Consider the following 20,313-nt stretch of genomic DNA (forward strand, 5'->3'; position numbering starts at 1 on the left):
TAGGTGAACCTAAAAATTTTTCTTCCCATTCTCTTCCATTATTGCATAACACAAAGCTTCCTGTGGTGATGAGGGTCATGTGTGCATCTGCATAAATCAGATTGTTGCTTGTGTAGCCTTATGACTGCTTCTCAAGCATTAAATTGGTGTAATTCTGAGTTCTGTATTTGTACACATCAATTTCACATTTTAGGACTTACTGTGATATTCCAAACAACAGAATGGTATTTTTGGAGAATCAAATAGAAGTCTTGATGTGAAAGAATGAATTCTTATAGAAGAACAGGGAGCTTAAAAAATGTACGATGAATTTCCTTTTTGTATGTTAGTCTATGTGATCATATCTGCTTTTCACTGTGAACTGTAGGCAAGTTTCTTCACTCTCTGCTTCAGAAGAGCCATCTGTAAAATGGGTATATTTTCACTTACCATACAACAGTATTCAGAGTTGTAATTAAAGACTGGAAAACCCTTTGAGCTTCCTACGATTGGAGCTTCAGAATTGTAATGTATTATTACCCATAAATACAGAGATTTTAATTTTCATGTTTTGCAGAAAAGCTGTCCTCATGTAATTTATGTATTATAATGCTGTACTTAAGTGAAAGCTATAGAGTCTATAGGTTAGGCTGTTCTAATTAAATTGTATAGGCTGCAAGAAAATGACAGTAATGTTAATTCATCATGTACTGATTTATCGTGATATGAAAAGCTTTTTTTTTTTTAAGCATGTAGATTACAACAAAGTTATTTTCTGTACTAGGAATTATTGTGTGGAGTGACCTTTACCAATTTATGACGTTGATGTAATGGAAGGGACATTTTTCCACTTGACCTTTATACAATGTGTCAGCTTGTCCTGTAGCACAAAATGAGTTGCAATTGACACATTTGATGGAAAGCTAACTTGACAGGAGCTTATTGTCTGGAAGAAGAAATGTGTTGAAATGTGAAGCCTGTAGTAAATAACATGATAATTTTTGCATATCATCTATCACTAAGGAATGTCTGGCTTAGAAATGGCCACTGTCTAAATTGCAGTTTGAACATTGATTAACTCAGTTTCTAGCAAAACAGACATCAAATAATGATATCTCAGTCAGATCTATTTGTTTTAAATCTTTCTCCTTTCTTCATTATTCTGTAACCAACTAATGACTTTTTTCCTACATTTTAGCTTTGCTTCTTGTCTTAGCACCTCTGTCCATAAAAGGAAGAGGAATGCAAGTCAGATGAACAGTTTTCAGTATATGATGAGGAATACGTGTCATCCAAGAGGATAGTATCTCTTGAGTAATAATTTCTTTGGTTATTTATTCATATATTAAAGAAATATTCTTCAGATATAATTCTGGAAAGAGAGAAACACTGGGGATGGGGAGGAATGAACAACTTGAAGGAAGTGTTAAGACGATGATTAGGGTAAAGATAGATATTAGGAAGAGAGCTGTGAGGAGGGTGAAACTGTCCCTGCTCTACTGCTCCAGCTGTGAAGTGTAGAGGGCAGAGTCTACTCAGAGCTATTGAAATAAAGCAGGAAAAGGATTGCTCCTTTTGAGGAGAAATTTAAAAGCAAAGAATGCCAGTCAGTTATTTCAGGTTTCTTGTTATAATTCTAGTATTTGTTTCTGTCCTGCTTTGAAGGTTCTGGTACTTTCTGTAAGTAGAAATAATTCCACTTATAAAATAAGTGGATAAGACAATTTTTTAGTAGAATGGAGGATATATCCGAGAGTATTCAAGTAATGAATTACTATGATTTTTAAAAACCACTGAGCAGCAGGAATGATAAAAGAGCAGCAAATACCATCTGTCTGATCTACATATTTTACCACAGTTCTCCTCAAGCTGTCCGGTTGATTGAAAGTTTAAAAAAAAAAAAGGGGGGGGGAGCCGAATGGGTGTGGGAGGGGAAAGTAGCTAGTCTTCTGTTGCATTTGCAGGAGGTATTTGAAAAAAAGTTTATGGTGGTTGCTGTCCATCTACATTCATTTAATCCCAACTCATTATTTCAAAGACATACTGCTCAAACAGTTTCAATAACAGAGGATGCTGCTGGACAGAATCAATGTGGGATGCTGGACAGCAATGTTTATTTTGTTATGCTAGAACAGTTTTTAGCATGTGTATAAAACTATTAAGGTGTTACAGGTGTACTGTCATAGTGTGAAATTCACAGCAAAATTCACTACTGTAGCAATACTATTTAATTGTAACTCATGTAAAAGGTACGCATTAGTTATTGTGAAACTGTGTGCTGGTAAAAACATATTTTTTACAGTGTTTTAATTCATAGTTAACACATGCTATGGAAAAGAGTAGGCATTAATGCATTTATTTTACATACTTGCAGGAGATTGGTGGAAAGCTCAGCTGCAGGACTGGAAGTAGAACCTAGGTCTTCTGAGTAGCAATTCTGGGACCTACCATAGGATTACACTTGGAAGACATCCTGTTTTCTGTATGCGAGTTCATATTGAAATGGCAAATCCCTTGTCCTTTCTGGAGTACCTCCTTTTCAGAAGCCTTTCAGGAGTGCATGGTAAAGGCTGAACCTCTGTCACCCAGGGCTGTATTTCCAGCTGGTGCTTCTCTTCTTGTTTCTGCAGCTCAAGTTCCATCAAACTCTGCTCCTCTTTCCCCTTCCCTCCTGGCTCTAATTCTCACCTGGCTCTCAGTCAACAGATATAATGATCTGGCAGCTTTAATTTCCAGCCAGAGGAAGCTCTGATGAGCAGGTGGAGAGGTTGCTGGAGGCAGTGAGACTTTGCAGGCTCAGGCTGCTGCGTGGGTGCCAGTATTTGTTGGAAGAAGGCAGTGATCCTGTATTTAAAATGTTAAAATTTAGCTGTGCTAAGCACAGAGACTAGCAAAGTTGCCTTGACGCTGTTGTGCTCAGCTCAGGTTAGACATGCAAGATGCTTTCCTGTGGATCTGTGTGCTGCTGCAATAGGAGAAAGCAGGGGGAAGTTCAGCTTCTTTGCAGCTGCTGCCATTGAGTGGTGGCTGCTGTTCCTACAGGAACTCAATCCAGTGGGACATCTAACCATGCTTAGTGGTCAATAGGGCATTGTCTCATGCTTAACTGCGTTGTTGAATTGGGACCCAAGTGGAGTTTTAGAGCTGTGGAACTTGCATAAAAGCCTTTTGGTCTTCTCTGTACTGACCTGTGCCAACATCCTTCTGTGCAGCCTTGCTGGGTGGTTTGTGTTTTCAGGTGGGTAATTTGTGTGCACGAAGCTCTTGGACAACTTCAGTGCCGGGATTGGGGCAGTAGGGACAGCTGCAGAGCCAGGATGAAAAGAATGTCATAAATGTGAAAAAGATGAAATGTGTGTATGTAAAAGGGAGGAGGGTAGGGGGAAAGTGATAAAAAAGACTGCAGGATCCTTTTTGTTCTAATAGGAAAAAGAAACTGGGCTTTATCTTTTGAAATGAGAAGATTAAGAGGTGACTCCAGGAGGTAATACAGTCTTTTATAGGGAAGAGAGTCCTGTAAAAGAATAAAAGGGCACTAACTTCTAAGAAAAGGTCAAATTAGGAAAGGGATAATACAGAGATTCTTGTGCAAAAAGCAGTTAATATTTTGTAATTATAGCAATGCTTTTATCTGAAGATCTCACACAGGTGTTAATTAAGCCTAATGAGGCCCCTATGGAGTAGTTATTACAATCCACATTTTACAGTCAGAGGACCTAGAAGAAGAAGGAAATTGGGTTATTTGTCTGAGATCATGTAACAGTACTGTAGAATTGGTGCTCATAAGCGAATACAAAGTGTGTGACTTCAGGCCATCTAGCATAGCCATAGGCAGAACTCTTTTTCCATGAAACAATGCTGTTTTTACCTGATGCTGTTTTTACCTGAAAATGTAGATACATGTAGGTGCATAGAAAGAAACTGTGGACTAAGAATAGTTTCTCTTTCTAGGTGGGCTTTCTTGATTATTTCTGTATACGTTCCTGTTTTTTTTTTTCTTTTTTTTTCTTTGTCAAATGTTAGGCTTAAGATTTGCAGGATTCTAGGATGTCTCAAAACACTGAAAGCATTTCAGTGTTTTGAGAGACTTATGAGAACCACCAATACCTATGATGGTGAGGCTTGTGTGTGCTCATTTCTTTCTTTTGTCCATTTCAGGCTTTCCAGTGCAGAGCAGACTGATAGGTTGTTTTGTGAGGTCCCTATAGGGAACTCAAACAATTCTTCGTTGTTGTTTTCCTCCTAAAAGATGTTTGAGCTGTTGATATTTCTACAATAAATTCTATAAAAATTCTGATGGATGGGTGAGCGAAAAATTGAGAATTTTCGGGCACTCTTAGAACATTTTGTTTGTAGGGTGTTGGACTTTGAGTGAGTCATCTAAGCTTTTCCTCTGTTCTTGACCATACTCCACGTACTGTGTGTGGTTGCCTGCTTCCTATTTAGTTCTGTCTGTTTTTTCTGGTGGTGGAATTTGGGCAGTTCCAAGCCTAAACCTGTCAAAATTGCTGTCTTCATTGTGGCTAGAARCCTCCATAATAGGTTGAATGTGGGGGGTGCACTGTCTCTGCCACCGCCATGGCGCATTGGTATAGATCTGTTTCAGAGAGGCAGTGCCCCTGAATTGCCAACTCTGCTTGCTGCATCCTATTGTCCTGGCATATAGACTGGATCGTTTATAAATGAAAGTATATTGTGGTGGACCTCTCAATTTTTCAAGGCTATTTTCCTCACGTGGTAGAGAACACAGCTACCATTTCAAGGGAAACATGTTAGATCTGCCTATCTTTCATAATAGAAGCTTACAGGCCACAAAAAGCAAGCCAAAGTAATTTTTAGAATAAAAACCTGCTGAGCTGGATTTTTTCTGTTTTAAGATGGGTCTAAATGAATGGCAGTTCATGGAATTGTATCACTTCCATTATGTTAGAGGGATGCCTGGGCCCTTTATGTTTGCTGCTAAGCAGCTGGCATGTGCTAATTGTGAAAACATAATCACTCAGCAACAAAATGGGTAAGAGTATTTTTCGGAAGACTTGGAAAATATTTAAAGGTAAAGGCTGCTGGGGGCAGTTTGTCTCCCTTGGATTTCTCTTCCAGTTCAGGGAAGGTGCTTCTCACTTTGACACAGTGGAACAATGTAGGACTGTGAATAGACACCGAGAAGGTTGTAACGTGTGCACAGGGAATGGAAAAAGTCTTTGTTTCAGAGCAGTGTTATGGCAGAAGGCAGCGACTTGCAATGCAATACATGACACAACTGTGAAGCCGCTGACATGAAGTACAACCTGATAGTGTAGAGGAGGTGTCTCAACTGTGGTTATTATAGCGAGACACATCTTCGTTACAGTTCAGCTTGAGAACCCATTTCTGTAAAGAAGTTTACTTTTCACAATATTTTGAAACCCATAAACTTACAAATTTTTTACCAAATTTGATATTCCTTGTGGATATGTCAGGAAATATTTAATGTTTTGAAATTTGGGTTCACTTGAACAAAGTGTATTGGCGATATGGCTTCCTGGAAAAAAAAAAGAGGAGTTACAAGCTCTTACTTGACAGCCTATCATTTTTTTCCCTCCCAGAGCTGTGAGATCAAACTCCAGTTATGAGATCAAACTACGTTGTCACTGTGCCCCAAATGATTTCAGTTATTTTGTGTTTACCCCATATAATGCATTGGCACCAAAGTTGTCCTGAGGAAGGAATGTTGAAGATGGTATTTAGGAAACAGTCAAAAGCTCAGTATTTGCAGCCCTAATGAACTGTGCATGGTGTAGGTCAAGTAGCTAAAAAGCTTTATGTCCTTTGTTTTACTGTCTCTGTCTGTGCCCCACCAAAAGTTAACTTTATTCTAACCTTTGATCACAGCCTGGAATGCAGTGGGGGGGGGGGGAAGGGAGTATTGATCGAGGTCTGTCTAAATCTGGCAGTATAATCTCTGTCTAAATCTGTCTGTAACTGTAAATCCATCAGAAATTCAAGAGGAACCCAAATTGCTTTCAAGAAAGAAAGTAGACTAAACTGCTAGCTGAGATGGAGAGTGTGTGATGGGAATAGGATTAAAGGGCAGAGAAAGAGAGGAGGGAGAGACTGTGGTAAGGGTGCCTAGAAGTTGCTGAGGAGAAGAAATTGGGTTGTAAGGCCAGGTTGAAAGGGAAGGGACTTAAGACACCATTTATTAACAGTCAGCAGTTATTCTGTGTTTAAATGGTATGGTGCTTTTTGTCATTGAATTCTGGTTCCTTGAGCTGGTGAAATTATTGGATCTGACCAAATTTAGAAATCTGTGAATTGATCCTGATTTATGGGGAGGCAAAATAGTCTGAGAACAAATCTCACATGTTATAAACTGTTCTCTCTTATTGTTTTCTTGCTTAGAATATGATCTCTTCTGGGTGAAGTATAACAGAATAGCTTTTAGGAGCTAGAACAGTGATGGATGATGGAAATTGGAAAAGTGTCTAGACTGAACTAAGCTAGCATCTTTAATAGATTTTAAATGCTTTTTGGTTTTGCATCTACTTATCCAAAGTGCTGGGAAAGGGCATCACATTAATTCAAAGGTGAAGTTTTAATATCTGCAGGGCATCAGAGATAAGGAAGAAACAGAAAGGGGAGAACAGGGAAAGAGGAAATTAGTGGATGTGTATATTTGAGATATTAAATGTGAGAGTGGGGACCTGGAACGTGATAAAACATTGAACACTGTTGTGGGAATTCATGAAGGGAAACACAGGGAGTGAAAAAAGATTTTTGTTTAACTAAAAGCGTATTGTGGCATCCCAGTCCTTATCCATAATGAATGGATGCACTGTTTTCAGCTCAGCTGCCACAAAGACTTCCTTTATCTACTTTTTCCCTTTTTGTTTCTAGAGCAAAGCTTCAAGTTTCCTTGTACAGTTTCCCACTGAAGTTTTCAGGGGAATCAGCTTGGGGTTGTTTATGTATTTATAATTTCTTTATAGATCTCTGTATTCATTCTGTAAAAAAGAATGATTGATGCATTTTTATCAGTACGCCGTGCTGCAGAAGGAAGATAATGTTGTGTAATTGCATTTTGGTTTTGATTATGCTGATCTCTAGCTGGTGACTTAACCGAAACTGCAAGCTTATTTCTTTACATAGAATAGTCCGTGGGGACGTTGCACAATTTAATATACTCCATATTATAAAATCTGCGCTACTTTCTTTCAAACTTCATCTTAAGGCAACTCTGCACCTACTCTTTGGTGTTTCTTAGCCTTCAATTTCTGCTGCTTTGTTGTCCATTTTTACAGCATGTTTTTTTTTTAATACTAAAAAACCCCCACCTTTGTAGAAACCTTTGTAGAATACTCTTTATATTATCTATAATAGTTTTGGACTTTATTGCAAAAAATAAATTTATTTCAGACTGTATTTTAGGATGATATTCTCTGTATATTCAGGGTAGGAAATAACAAAGGAGCCCGTTCTCTGTCTGACAGCTGGGACACAGAACTTTAGATCCATAATATGTGCTTGAATAGAGGCTAGTTTAAAAAAAAAAAAAAAAACAACATAATCTGCCTGTGCCTTTAGTTATAAAATCTTTGATGTAAAAGCCCAGGCATTGCCCATCAGATGTTTTTATTCCTTGCAGAGTGTTTAAAACTTGCTTTATAAAAATGACTGGTAGCATGCAGTATAATGCAATTCACTGTAGAGTACTGCATTTTTTCTCTGTTATTTGACTGGCCCATCTCTAACTGACCAGTTGCATTTATTTGGAGACAATGAAGAAAGGCAGACATTGGCTTAGAGATTTTTGGAGCAAGGAAAGGGATGTAGTGGTTTGAGATTGATTCCTTCTCAGTTGAAATTAATATATTGCTGACAGTTGTCCATGTATGTGAACTGTACTGATTGGGAACCTTTCCCAAAGTTCTTCCTCACCCATCTGCAATAAAAGAAAGAGCTGTTTTGCAAGCCGGTGAGCTTTGTGTTGTGATTTCTTCTAGCTTCCCTGTTTTGAGTGATCTTTTTAAGAGCAGAATTTAATTCAGAATAGAGATTGTCATTGTGCTGTATATCTGTATATATCTTTTAATGCAGATTCAGCCTGGAATCAGCAGGACATATTTTTCTTTATTTCTATACAATTTCATATGTAGTGACAGTACTGTCATCACTACTTACAAAATAATGTTGATATCAAATAAAGTGCACCAGCAATCAACTTGTTTTTTTCTTCTAATGTATCTTTTGATGTTATTGTAAATTATTTTTACTGTTAAGTCATATTGGAAAAGCAGACATCTCAGTGGTTTCATTGGAAATTTGATGCCTACAACAGAATATGAAAAGCAAACAGTCAACCAGGCATTGTTTATTTTGTACTGTGAATTGATTAAAACAGAAGTGATGTCTCCAAAAAATGCCTGATGCATTAAAACCCTTACAATGTTTGAAACAATTTACAGATTCAGTAAATCTGAAGATAATGTCTATATGGGGTAGACACTGTATAGAATTGTACCATTATTTTAATGCAGTTATAGAGATGAGTAAGGGGTTGTCACATGCTGCAAATTGTTCATTATTTCAGCAACTATTATGCATGTTAYAGGTAGTTTTTAAATTGTAATTACTACAGCATTTAGTAAATTATGGAAGTAGCTAGTTTATGTTGCAATGTAAAATACTTACAAATACAAAAAGCTCTTACTATTAAAATGTTACTATTAAAATATTATTAAAATTTAATGTTTTCAGAAGTATCAGATTAAGAGCAGTGGAGATTAAGTTGCTGGTATACTGAAAATATTGTTTGTCATTTTGACCTATCTTGTGTGTCTGCTGCTTTGTCTTCTCCATTTATCTTTCAGCTGTTGTTTATTTAGATTGTAAGCTTACTGGGGTAGGAATTGCTTTTTTTRTGTGCATCTACTGCGATTAGGTTCTGGCCTAGGACTGAGGCTCCTCTGTGAGATGGTAGTAGCAAATAATAATTACTTTGCTCGCAGGATAGTGATGTTACCGGAAATTGCGATGCAGGTTTATCTGGATACTCCTGATGTGCCTTCAACTCAGCCTAGAAAGAACAGCTGGGAGGGTAACGCAGCCTGTATCAGCTGTCAGGTGATAATGAGAAAGAAACATAGGAAAACAACATTTTTCTAACACTGACCAAGTCACTTATGAGATGAATCACCCTTCTGAGTGTCCTGACGCCTCCCACTGGACGCTCACCCCTTGCCTTGCCGTGGGCCTGCTGGCAGGACCTTTCTGCCTTCCTTCTTACTGATCTTCCTGCTGAAGCTTCAAGTAACTGTACCTACATCCTCATGAAACCCACTGAGCCCTATAGCTTGTGCCCATAAATCACCACTCAGTTTAATATTACTAAGACAGAGAGAGCACGTTACAGATCTCCACGGCAGTGTGTTAGTGATGGGGCTGCTGTGGATGTTCTACAAAATAGGGATGCTGCTCAAAATTAATGCTGCAGGTCTGCGCTTGGCTTGGACTGGTGCCCTTCAGTCAAGAAGTTTCACATACAGCATAGGCTTTTCAGTGTTGAAATGTAAACGTAGGTAGGAAGCTTGGTATTGTGGTTTGGGGAGGCCTCTCTGAAACTTCTGAGAATTTCACTTCTTGTTCAAAGCCTAAATGAATACTTTCAAATTCAATGTGAATTAAAGGAGAAAAGTCTATATCTGCCTATGTGCCAGGTTTCTTTTTGTATGATTTATAACAGCTGAAACATGTCTGTATTTGTATTTTAAAAGCTTTCAGCTCCCCTTCTCCAAAGGAGAGGTAGTATTTCCTACCTTCTGGGGATTTGGTGAGATAAAATTGCTGAGGGAAAAGGGTACTGCCCTGTATTTAGTCATGGTGATGAGAAGAGTGCTTACAGCTGGGTAAAAACTTTTAAAAAGAGAATAGCTAAAGAGGTTAGCCTAAGCAAAGACCACCTGTGACTTTGAGGCCCTCTCTTCTCTCTTGGCTGGTGGAAGGAGGAGAGCAATGGAGGATTCCTGTTGTAATGGATGAAGGCAAAGCCTCTTGTGTTCCTTCTACTTTTTCCCTGGTATCAACTTTGTAGGACAAACACTGAGGAAGGCTGACATGGTTTAATGTGAACAGGTTAGTACAACCCTAAACATTGTTTAGTGTTTTGATTATATATATTTAATTTCTTTTCAAGCATTAGTTTCAAAGTTTGTTGTTTTTTTTTTTTTTTTAAAAGCACCTGCTGCCTGTGGTGTGTGTAGCTGCTTCACACTCTGTGTGTTAGTGAGGCCCTTAAAGTTCAGGGGATAATCAGTACAGTCCATGTTCTTCTTCAGTGTTTGATAAAGGAGCAGTAATGTCCTTATTCATGAGAAAGGGGGGCTTGCGTTCCTGATTTATGATACCTAGAGATTCTTTGGAAATGATCTACCTAGCTGTTCTAACACCACAGAGAGTCCTCAAACATTTCTTTCTTTGTCTGTCTGCAGTGGATAGAGTGAGTGTTGAGCAGGAGTGAAAAAGAAAATGAGGAAATTGCTCTCCAGAGTCATCAAATGATGCAGTTGCTGCAACTCTCTTAAACTTCTTTATGCTAGCGTTCTTCCGATGCAACTTTAAAGTTTTATTTCTAGAAAATTTCTAGGTTTAAAGTTCATTTCTAGAAGATAGTCTGAGAACTCCATCTACTTCTTGACTGTGATCAAGATTTAGGTCTGGAATATTTGAATCAATATAGACATGACTGTTGGTAGTTTATATGAAATGTCAAAGGCCTAAAGCTTTCTTCTTGATTCCTCTAAGATTCATTCTGGCATCACATTCAATTTACTATTCTCTTATACTCTTCAGATTACTATTCTTTTAACTTTAAATAGGATCAGAGGCAAACACCCATCTAGCATCTTAATAGGGTAAGGTGGGAACTAGAAGGATTTATTGCCTGGAGTAAGAATAGCAAAAAATGATGACAAATGTGCACAAAACAAAGAATTACAGAATGTGGTTAGCACTTTATAAAGATTTTGACCCTTTGGGTTTAAGGTGAATTCTGGAGCAGGTGCTTCAGACTCCAAAGGATATTTGAAAGCCAGGATTTCAGTTTGCTCAGCTGTTCTTTGAGGTAGACTTCAGAGTTCAGGGGCACATAACTGGAGTAATGCATTTCACAAACTTGCTGTGTCAGTTGGAATGGGAAAATTGAGTGGTGGGTAAATGGGATATTTGCATTATGCTCTAGCAGCCGTTGTCTGCCTTTTGTCATCTGAATACAAAACAGGAAAAGCGTTTGGCTGTAGTACCAAATGGATATAGCCTTGTCTGGAAAACCACAGCCTCTGCTTTCTGTCCTTTACAGGAGCTGCTTTTTTCACTGACTGCTAGATGTATTCCAGGGACCCTGGCCCAAATAGCTTTTTAGTTCAAAATAGGTGTGTGCCTTTGAAGAGAATCTCCCAATTGTGCTATCTACTGTGCTCTGCTTAGCATTGTAGAGCAGTCTTGGAGGGCAAGAACTGGCTTCCTTTCAGATGAAACAAAGTCTGAGGATGTGCTCCAGGGGTGCACCTGAGGCACTCCAAGTATTAAGTGGCGCTCAGTCTGCAGCACTACACTAAACCTACTCTGAAGTGAGACCCTCTGAAATGTGGATGGTGGGTCCTCAGTACCAATGGTTTCACTCTGCAGATGTGCTCCTATTAGTCCTCATAGTTAGCAGGGCCCGCATAGCTCCTCCAGTGTGTGTCCCCAGCCCTGTGCCTTTTTGGAGCCATCCCTGCCTGGGTGGACAGCTTGACTCTGCACTGGGTTTATTTTGCTGGTGTCCAAGTGCAGGGCTGAGTGGAAGGTATCGAGGGTTTTGCTGAGTACCAGTGAGCAGACAGCGCATGGTGAGGGCTGGCTGTCCAACAATCCATATGTAACCTAAAGTTCCCTTATATGTATATCTGGAGTGTTTGGACTTGCAAGGAATTTAGTATCTTCTACCATGCATCTGTTTAGCACTGTTAATTGGTTAATTATTTTATCCTTAAATTAAACACATCTGTACTCCAGTTGCTTCCAGTCCCTTGAGTTCTGTTCACAGTATATGTCATTACGTGTTTTATTTGGACATTGATTGGTCTGCATGTTCCTCTGTAAACAGTTTTGCAAGAGACCAGTGCTAGTCCTTGGGCTGTAGACTTCTTGCTTACTAGTCTGTTATCTGGCTGTATTTCAGTCACGTATTCAAGCTCCCCCTTAGACTCCATGCTTCCCAGCCCTTGTAGCATTGCTTTAGCTGATATAAATCTCTGTCTTGGAAAATGAGTGGTGCAGACTGAACACAAAGATGTCTAAATTATTAATGGACAGGGAGAGTGAAGAAGAAATGCACTGTTATATTCACAATATAAAATTAGGGAACAAGGGGCAAGGTTATCAGACTTTAGGTATAAAATTAATAGAGGGGTTATGTGCTTATATAACTCATAATTCCATTTTGAAATTCTCTTTCATAGGATATTTTAGAAACCAAAAGCATAGATAGCCTCAGAAAAGAACACAGAAATTTCTTGTGCATAGAAGTCTACCCACTGTTATTATTATTTTTTTTTTAAAGCAGTGATCTAGGAGTAGTATCTTGCTCAGGAAGTCTTTCATATGACAAGCATTAGAGGCTGTGAACCAGTCCCAAGGTAAAAGATCACTTTGTGCCCTCTTTCTTAGTCTTCTCTCTACAGGCCTGCTATAGTGTGACAGGATGCTAGATGGATCTTTGGATCTGATTCTGAGAATCTTTAGTTCTTGCAAAATAGATAAAACAAGTAAAATACCTTTGAGACTGAGTACGCAGAAACACTTCAGTYGTGGAAGCTTTAAGGTTTTAAGAAAATGAATACTGGGAAGGTTAGCTGGCTCTGGAAGTATCTAGCAGATAAGAAAAAGCTTTCAGGACTGCAGTTTTGGTTTTACACATCTAAACTCTGCATAAATCCTGTTTTAGATCCTTCAGATTTTTTGTGGAGTGAGAGAAAGATGGAAGGAGTTGTTTGCAAGATTATGGGGCAGGATCAAATGATCATTTCTAGCTGAGCTAGCTGAAGAGACGCTTTCTTGATATAACTGTCCAGCAGTTTGTGGAGCGGTATGATTAACCATCTTCTCACTTATCAATAAATAACAGAGATAAATAACCATAAATATATGTAGTATATAGCAAATAAGGTTCTACCCTAACTGTGATGATCTTCTTAAATGTTTTTAAATGATGATAAATATTTCTCATAAAATAAAATTGCTCTTCATGGGAACTGAAAAAAAATCTTGAAATATGTAAAAAGCAGAGAGGTAGCCAGATGTTCTCATATGGTCAACTGAAAATTATGGAAATTGCTTCCTTTGCCCAAAACTATTACAAAACATGATCCTAAGAGACAAAGATTTTCTTCAACCGCTGTCTGTTTAATTGAGAACAGCAGTTAGTCAGCATCTTCCAGATCTGTACTCTTGGTTAGCTTTAAAATTGGAATGTTTGAAGTACGCAGGACAGTAACTGATTGGGATGAAGGGTAATTAAAGATTGTCTTTTGCTGATTGTGCAGAAGTAGTGAGCTTCAGCTGAGGTATCCATAGGAATGCTGCAGTGATAAAAGTCAGCAACAGAATACAGTGAAATAAAAGGCTGATAAAGAGAATTATGCCTTATTTCAAAACACTTCTCCATAATACAGTACATATTGAATACATCAAAGTTCCTTCATTTAAGAACAGTAAACAAATGTCATATATGTCTATCATGTTACTTCATCAAATGGGGAAGTTGTTTTTTTCATGTAAACTGTATTTTAAATGACTATTACTTTGAGGTGAAGTGTGGGATAGAGAACAAAGTATTACACCTTTGTTTGTGATGTATATTTTTAAGTGTGTGTGGTTTCCTTCAGTATCTCAATTCATCAGTGAGCTCTGGGTTTCTCTGAAGGTCTTTTCTGTGTTGGAATAACACGCTTAAAAGACTAAAACGAGGGTGAAAGAAAGTGATGTCTTTAAGTCTGATGGCCTATGAATAGCAAAGGCCTGCTGTGACTGCTTCTTGGCTAAGAAATTCTAGAAAGCATGGTAGAAAAGGAGGACGTGTCCTTGTTGAGATCTCAACAAGAACACGTTCAGTTGATCTTGTTGACCTCAACCTTAAAAACTATACCTAAGCTATTCCTGACAGATGTTTGCCTGACATGAAAACCCCCACTGATGGAGATTCTCTGGCTCTCCCAAGCAGTTAGTTTTAGCACTTTACCATCTGTAATATTTTTCATGATCTCCTTTGCTGTAACTCAGGTCTGTTACTGAGGACTCAAGTTCTCCTTAGACATAAAAAGTGTTTTGTTACCTCTCTCTTTGCAGCTTCCTAATATGTACTAGTATTGAAAGTTATTCCCCTTGGTGTTCACCTCCACTAGATTAAGGAATCCTGCTTGTTGCATCCTTTTTCACATGTTATATTTGCTAGACTTATGATCATTTCCATTACTTCTCCTTGGTCCAGATCTCTCTTGAACTGCAGCATGGAAAACTGGACTGAGATGAGCCTTATTTGCATGGTTCCCTGATCAGCAGCTGGCACTCTGAGGTGCCTTTATTTCTCTATGCACTAAAGGCATCAGTGAGGTCAAACAGAGGGGTCTCTCGTCTGGGAGAAGAGCCTAAAAACTGGGTGCTGCAATGTTCAACTTGGTGGTGCTCTTTGAACATAACCCCTAATGACAATGCTGAAAGGATAAACAATCATTTAGTTTTGAGAGATGACAAGTGGATATGGCCAGCAGTGCAGCTTATAAAATACCATTGGAACAAATTATTTAGAAACATCTGTTAGTAGAAACTAATTGAATTCCATGTAGACTGGAATATATAAAGCAGGCTGCAGCCAAGAATTAATGAGAGAGAGAATGAATTGGCATGTGGATTCACTCATCTGTTTTCCTTCCAAAAATAGCTTCAGTTTCTAGGCCTAGGATGCTTAAGGGTAGAATGATGAAACAGCTGGACACAAACACAGGGTTAGCATCATTACGTTGAAGAAAGAGTTAGTGTCATAAGATGGATTTTATTGATCTGCTGCTTCTTCACTGCAAGTTTTCCAACTGCTTGCCTTGGGTATGGAGGAGAAGACCAGTGTGCCTTTTCCTGGAGCAGCTGGGTTTTATAGTATGGAATACCTGTATAAACCTGTATTGTTAACTCCTCATTTTTCAGTCACAGTAGTACCTCTGAATCTTGTCTCATGAATCTCAGAATAGTCCTATATTTTCATGCATTATATAAGATGTCAGCTCAAACATAAGCCAGTTTCTCCCTTCTTCCCAAGCCATTGTTTGTAGCTTACTTTGCAGTTTGGACTTAAAATCTTCCTTGAAGACTGTCATTTGGTGATGCTCTATTATAAGTGAGTACTTGGGAAGCTTTGCAACAGTAATTCTTGCTGTTGTGCCCCCTGAGAAGGGGAAAGCGTGTCCTCCCATGTGTCCAACCTCTGAACAGCTGTAGAGGGTCGCCACGGCTTAAGCTCAGGTAGCATGGGGAGTCCAAGAGTGAGAGGTTTCAATAAAGGGAGGTATTCCTGTGTGCTTTGGCATTCTGAGGTCACTGGTCACAGTTTAATCCTTCCTTTTCTATTTGTAATAGTGATTTTTTTTTTGATATCTGTGTTTGAAATTCCACATAAAATGTAAATGATCATCTTTTTTTTTTCTTTCCGAAGTACTGGCTTGGGAGTCTCATCTGGACCCTCACATCCTGTGGAGTTGCTGACAAATAGGGGTTTCTGAGATGTCCTAAGAAGGAAAGTTCCCGCCTACTTTTTGTCATCCAAGATCACCTGGCATTTCTTTCCAGAGCTGGCTACTAGGTGTATATACAGTGCATTTACACACATTAGAAGAGGTTCTGGCTATATATTGCTTCTGACCTGAAGCCAACAAGTCTGTATGACGCTGCTCTGTGTAGACTTTGTGATCTGGGTTGGCTCCTGGGGGTTTCCCTACTGCCCTCTTTTCTCTGTAAAAGATAGCTCATATATCCTTGCCCAAAACTCCTTTCCCCTGCTGATGATAACCGTTGTCCACTGTTATCTGCTGTCACTTGTCTGCCACATCTGCTATGACAGAGAGCCCTAGGTAAAGAAAATTAACTCAAGACTTTTCTACAAGAGTCAAGGGATGCTGTTGCCCTAATTTCTGATTCGTATCCTGTAGTTGGGGTCAGGGCATACGGAGCATTTCTATGTCAGAATGCCTGTATTGCACCTTGCCTTCCTTTGGGCCTTGTTCAGATCTCAGTTCTATTTTTCTTTTGCCTACATGCATCTCCGCTAATGTCAAGGGAACAAGGTACTACACTTTCTTGCCTCTGGCAGCAGCAGAAGTCCTACTTACTAACCCATAGCTGAGGTATGCAGGAGCTGGTGAGTGGCAATTCCCTCATGTTTTTGCTCTCAAGGTTCCTGGTTAGGTCAAGAAAAGCACATACTTGAACAATCTAATAGTCTAACGGCAGAATGGTCCAAGAGAATCAGTTTCTTCTGCAAGTCTGTCACTGTGTATCCTCTTCCTGGGGTGTATGTGGGGTTTTGTGTTAAATACTTATGTCCAAAAAACTATGCATTCATATGCCTTGTGCTCCCTAGTAAGGCAATAAATGCTAGGAATGGTTGTATCCCTCCTTCAGTCCTCACTTGCTGCCAAATTCTTCACAGATTCTGAACATTATTTTTTCCACCATCTTCACATCTGCTGTGTTATGGTAGTTTGTTGTGCAGTTTCCTTGTGATGGCAAGGACAGGGGAATCTATTCAGCTGTGGTCCCTGAGAAATGCACCATGAATGTGGTTCACTTCCACAGTTGAGAATGTATTATTTCTGAACTAGTTCTTTTTCATATTCTATAGTGAAGAAATTTTATGTTCACCTTTCTCCTCCCATAAAGTCTATTTTTTGAAAAACCAGCAGGAGGGGTGGATAGACTCTATAGGGTGGGAGCATGGGATGGAACAAATCATCTAGGGCTAGATTCTCAGTGTGAGAATCTGGGACCAGCTACAGTTATTCATGACCACTCTGAGAAAACAGAGTTACATATCTGACAAGGATGATACTTCAAGACATTTCATGCCAGCATGGATATCAGTTTAGGTACAGATTTGACATGTGCAAAATTTCTTTTTTCTCTCCCCATGTAAAAACACTGTGTTAGACTGTGCAAAAACCTCTTGGTGCTCTCAGCCATAGGTGCAAAGGGCAGGAATGCCACAATCATCTATTCGTTCTCTTGGAGGTTTAAACAGGTGATAGATAAACACCCCCCAAATGCTGATGGACCACCACTGTTCCTTCTGCACCTATTGCTTCCTTGAGAATACAGTCCCTCTATGTGCACCACATCAAAGTGGTGGGCAGGTGCTACAGTCCAAAACAAGGGCTCAGGAAACTCTAAGAGAATCAAATGGACATGGCAGTCTTGCTTTCCTCCATCTGCCATTTAGTCTGACAGTTAAGTACGATGCTTAACACTGAACAAAACTCAGGGCAGGAGCTACCAGCAAAACTACGCTGCTGCAGTAATCCGCATCCAGACTGTAAAACACAAACACAGCTGGGGCTGTYGGCAGAGAGATCTCATGTGCTCAGGATTGTATTAATACTGCAGTGGACAGAGTGGACTTAATCAGTGCCAATTTTACCAAAGAAAATGTATTTCTGCTTTGTGCGAATTGTACACACATGCATGTGTGCACTGAGGTTGTTGGGGCAAAGCCTGTTCCCTGCAGTAAGCTGTGTGGTGCTGATTTCAGTGAGAGCCTTCTGGCCACATTTTATGACAAAAAATAAGAAATAACGACATCAGTTTAATTACACTGGAGCAGTCTGCTGGCCTAGGGAGAAGATCTATCCCTTAATGTTCAGGCAGTCTCGTTAGTACATGCTAGTTGTCTTTATTCCACCTCATCCGCACAGTAGCAGAAGAGAGATCAATACTAATGATAGATTATTGTAAAAATGGATCATTTCATTAAAACGAGCAAAGGTAAACAACCTCTCTTTTGAGGATAAGGAAAGAAAATAGGCAATAAAGGGCATGCACAGATGGATCTTATTCTAATAGTAACGTATTGTAGTGAAAATGTTAGAAGAGGAGGAATGCTAATCACACAAAATTGTAGACATCACTGTCACAAGAAAAGTACCAAATCGTAAAGGTTTTCCATTTGCGGACTAGCCCAAAACTCTCAATTTGACTAATGTATCATCAAATGTGTTCTGACTTGGATCAACAAGGCTTGTTATCTGTCATGTATACGATTCTGCTAATATACTTGCATTGTAGGAGTAGAGGTTAAATATACCAGAAATAATCTTTTGTACTTGGAACTATATTCATTTGTTTTATATGTAGGGAAAGAAGACAAAGTAAGGACTAATTTATATAGGGAAGCATTTACTCTAAGAAACTAGTAGAGCTGTGGTAGAATCAAAGCGCTCTTTTGAAACTACAGTTATTTTTCCTTGAAGTTGAAAGTAAATCCTTTTGCTGGATGACAAACTAGGCATAACTCAGGAGAGGCTAGAATGAGACAGTGGTTAAAATTCCTATAAATACACATGCATTTTCTGCTGAAATGTATTGCTAGGATATCATAGCCAGTTCTGTAGTTCTTGATCTAATAACAATGCTATTTTTTAAATGGTCAGTTTTAGATGTGTAACTACCATCTATGATTCGTTTAAAACTGGAGCAGTGAAGAGTAGGATTTGCTTGGAATTCAGAGCTGTTACTCTAAGAAAAAACATGGATGATAACTGCGAGCAAAATCTTTGGAGCCTTACCAAATTATAACTCTGTGAAAGTGATGGGAAGTCTGCAGTTTTGTCATTAGCATGGCATAAAGTAGTATAGCACTCTGGATATCTCATGTTGTCCATTGTAGCCTTAGTAATTTCAACCTAGAGGAAAATAGACTGAAATATTTTATTAAAAGGGAAAGCATTATCTGTGGGGTGGATTTTACTTTTTGTTGGTCAGTCTTTTTTCTTCTTCAGGTAAAATAGAACTTTTTTGTCACTATTAAGTAACATTACCTTTTTTGTAATTTAATGTCTAGCTGATAAATTTAGACGAAAATTAGAAGAACTGGAGAAAGAGAAGAATTCTTTAAAATTTCAGCTTCCTTCAAGACATCCTTCAATTAGCAGTTTTTTGGACAGTTTTGTTACCCAAGTTCAAGCAGCATTGCACTGGGCCACAAATTGGTAAGTTTGTTAGTTCCTTATTGTATAAAATGATACTTCTGTTTTTCTTGAAACGTTGAATACAAGTTATGAAAAATTTAATACAGAATTTTAACAACTTTCTAGCATATCGATATGGAGCATGTTTATGAAAATTTATCCCATTTTGTTTTTTTCCTACGACCCTTCCCTTTCAGAATTGCCCTAAAAAAGACTGGTTGTGCTAAACTGGTGAATTAAATGCAACCTTTCTCACTGATGTTGAGTGAGAATGGGATTGAATCTTGATACAGCAGTTTAAATATACAACAGCAAGGCAGCCTGAGCGATCATTCTCCATGGAGTTAATTCTGATGCTCATTTTCAGGCAATGGATGGACATTTAAATATTAAGTAAAAATAGATTCCTCTTTGAGATGCACATATCTTTGGGAGCCTCCTTTTATGCATCATTTGTTAAGTGACAGTAATGTGCTCAGCACTGTACAAAGTCACAAAAATAAAGTCTCAGTGTTTCCTTGAAGGGATAACAACTACAAAGATGGGGGGAATGTAAGATGCATCAGATGAGCCAAGGGAGGTAGTTAGTTTAGGAAGAAAGAGTTGTCTGTATTTCTGGGTCTTTCTTCAGCTACACTGTTGCTTGAATTTGTTAAAAGTAATAGGGTTCTACGTAAGTATTGGAAGTTCTTTAATGCTGTAGAACAAATGACCAAAAAAAAGAACACTTTTGTATAAATGCAGCTAGCATTTATTAAGTCTGCAGTGTGCTAGTCAGTAAATTTGGGTGTATTTTTTTTTTATGTATGAGAGAAGTAGATAAAATCAGTAGAGGTAATTTTATTGATTTTATTGAGAAGTTATCGGTTGATTTTTTTTTTAAGCCTTTTTTAGCCTCTATTTCTAGTATTTAGTAATGAGACATGTTTAAAACTGACAGTGCTCCCTCAGAACTATTTCCTTCTACCTTCTGAGCCCCTAAGAAGCTGTTTTATGATTCCATAAAGATTAGGATACAACGTTCTGTGTTTTGCCATTAAGATGTGTTCCTTCTATGCATTAATTTGTAATAATGTTTTTGGCCTTAGAGGCA

General features: G+C 38.6%; 1 protein-coding gene across 1 annotated transcript in view; it reads left to right on the plus strand.

Moving 5' to 3' along the window:
• LOC112961373 (disrupted in schizophrenia 1 protein-like) overlaps positions 1 to 20,313 on the plus strand; it is a gene marked incomplete at its 3' end in the record, with an annotated part of 52,407 nt that overhangs the window by 25,449 nt on the left and 6,645 nt on the right. The window contains exon 3 of the mRNA XM_026056476.1: positions 19,094 to 19,241. Coding sequence (XP_025912261.1) covers positions 19,094 to 19,241 — 148 coding nt within the window. The remainder of the gene's footprint in view (positions 1 to 19,093; positions 19,242 to 20,313) is intronic.

Source organism: Apteryx rowi, unplaced genomic scaffold, assembly GCF_003343035.1.
Source record: "Apteryx rowi isolate R43461 unplaced genomic scaffold, aptRow1 scaffold_1313, whole genome shotgun sequence".
NCBI lineage: Eukaryota > Metazoa > Chordata > Aves > Apterygiformes > Apterygidae > Apteryx > Apteryx rowi.